Source organism: Priapulus caudatus, unplaced genomic scaffold, assembly GCF_000485595.1.
Source record: "Priapulus caudatus unplaced genomic scaffold, Priapulus_caudatus-5.0.1 Scaffold217, whole genome shotgun sequence".
Taxonomy (NCBI): domain Eukaryota; kingdom Metazoa; phylum Priapulida; class Priapulimorpha; order Priapulimorphida; family Priapulidae; genus Priapulus; species Priapulus caudatus.
The window spans coordinates 72261-74062 of NW_014577278.1; the positions used below are offsets into that span (position 1 = coordinate 72261).

Sequence of the window (1802 nt, forward strand, 5' to 3'; positions counted from 1 at the left end):
GATCTTCTACTGACTTATCCCAGAATCCATCTGTTTCCTCCTTGCCATCTTCACAGCACGTGCATGGCGTCCTGCTCTGACTTTATTTTCTCTTGCTCTGGCGATTCTAATTTCTGAAATACATCGGGGACTACCTTCCTACCTCCATCACCACCAGCATCTGCACTAACATTTTTGTCACTATCTCTTTCTTCACTTTCTGGCTTACTTATAACGACAAGTTCTTCTTTGCATGTTGTTCAATTTCAGGTTCTTTATCTCCTTTGTCAAGTAACTGACCCTCAACAGATTTTAACCACAGATCATTGCCAAATTTCAGGTTCCTCGTGGCTAACTCCTTAGCTTCACTACTATCCTTACCACTTCTTGCTCAGGCGACTCATTTATGGTTGTTTGTAATGATTCTACCCTCTTTTCCTCTACAAGATGCTACAGCCTCCTCTCCGAGATTTCTACTCTCTCTTGTTCTACAGGTGCTACATCCTCACTTCGGGGAGATTTTTGCTCTTGGTTTCTCTTCAGGACCTGTTTGCAGGAGATTCCATACTACTGACGCCTGCGACTTCCGGTATTACAACATCTTTCTCAGGCCTTTCTATCCTCTCTTCCTCTTCAGCTACCACAGCCGCCATTTCAGGAGATTCTGCCCTTCGTCCCTCTTCAGGTACTACAACCCCCTTCTCAGAAGATTCCACCCTCTCTTCTTCTTTAGCTGCTACTCTCTCCTCAAGAGATTCTGGTCTCGCCTCCTGTTCAGGTACTATAGCTTCCCTTGTCGAAGATTCTGCAGTCTCTTTACCGTCAGCCTTTAGAACCTCGTCAGGAAATTCTGCCCTCTCCTTCTCTTTATGTACTACATCCTTCCTCACCGGTGATTCTACCCACTCCTCTTCTTTAGGTGGTACAGCCTCCTTCTCATGAGATTCTACCCCTTCTTCCTCTTTAGGTACGACAGCCTCCTTCTTATGAGATTCTGCCCTCTCTTCCTCTACAGGTACTACAGTCTCTTTCTCAGGAGATTCTGGTCTCTCTTCTTGTTCAGCTAGTACAATCTCCTTCTCAGGAGATTCAACCAACTTCTCCTCTTCAGGTACTAGAAGCTTCTCAGGAGATTCTGCTCTCTCTTCATAAGGTACTACAGCCTCCTCCTCGGGAGATCCTGCTCTCCTTTCATCTACAGGCATAGTATATTCCTTCACAGGAGAGTCTACTGCCTGCTCGTCTCCGGAGACTGGAATCTCATCAATGGATGGTTGTGTGATCACTTGAAACACAGGTGTGACAGTAATTCTGTCAGGGATAACTTCACTCTCCTTGCTGGGAGATTCTGTGCTTTCATCTTGTTCAGGTACTACAGCCACCTTCTCAGGAGATTCTGCCCTTTCCTCCTCTTCCGCTACTACAACCTCCTTCTCAGGGGGTTCTACCAACTCTTCCTCTACAGGTATTACAGTCTCTTTCTCGGGAGATTCTGGTCTCTCTTCTTGTTCAGCTAGTACAATCTCCTTCTCAGGAGATTCAACCAACTTCTCCTCTTCAGGTACTAGAACCTTCTCAGGAGATTCTGCCCTCTCTTCCTCAACAGGTATTTCAGCCTCCTTCTCAGGAGATTCTGCCCTCTCTTCATAAGGTACTACAGCCTCCTCCTCGGGAGATCCTGCTCTCATTTCATCTACAGGCATAGTATATTCCTTCACAGGAGAGTCTACCGTCTGCTCGTCTCCGGAGACTGGAATCTCATCAATGAATGGTTGTGTGACCACTTGAACCACAGGTGTGACAGTAATTCTGTCAGGGGTAAC

At 46.3% G+C, this 1802-nt stretch overlaps 2 protein-coding genes across 3 annotated transcripts in view; both read right to left on the minus strand.

Moving 5' to 3' along the window:
• LOC106807469 (ankyrin-2-like) overlaps positions 1-1802 on the minus strand; it is a 136454-nt gene that overhangs the window by 43645 nt on the left and 91007 nt on the right. The window lies entirely within an intron of this gene.
• On the minus strand, positions 7-1796 carry LOC106807472 (retinitis pigmentosa 1-like 1 protein). 2 transcript variants are annotated; one of them, XM_014809807.1, is made up of 2 exons: positions 1551-1796; positions 7-1055 (listed from the first exon to the last, which is right to left on the minus strand). In XM_014809807.1, exons 1-2 carry the CDS (start codon positions 1680-1682, stop codon positions 519-521), a joined length of 669 nt encoding a protein of 222 aa, XP_014665293.1. In that variant the 5' UTR covers positions 1683-1796; the 3' UTR covers positions 7-518. The 2 variants fall into 2 exon arrangements, with proteins under 2 accessions (XP_014665293.1, XP_014665292.1); XM_014809806.1 differs by having other exon boundaries at positions 7-1090; positions 1541-1796.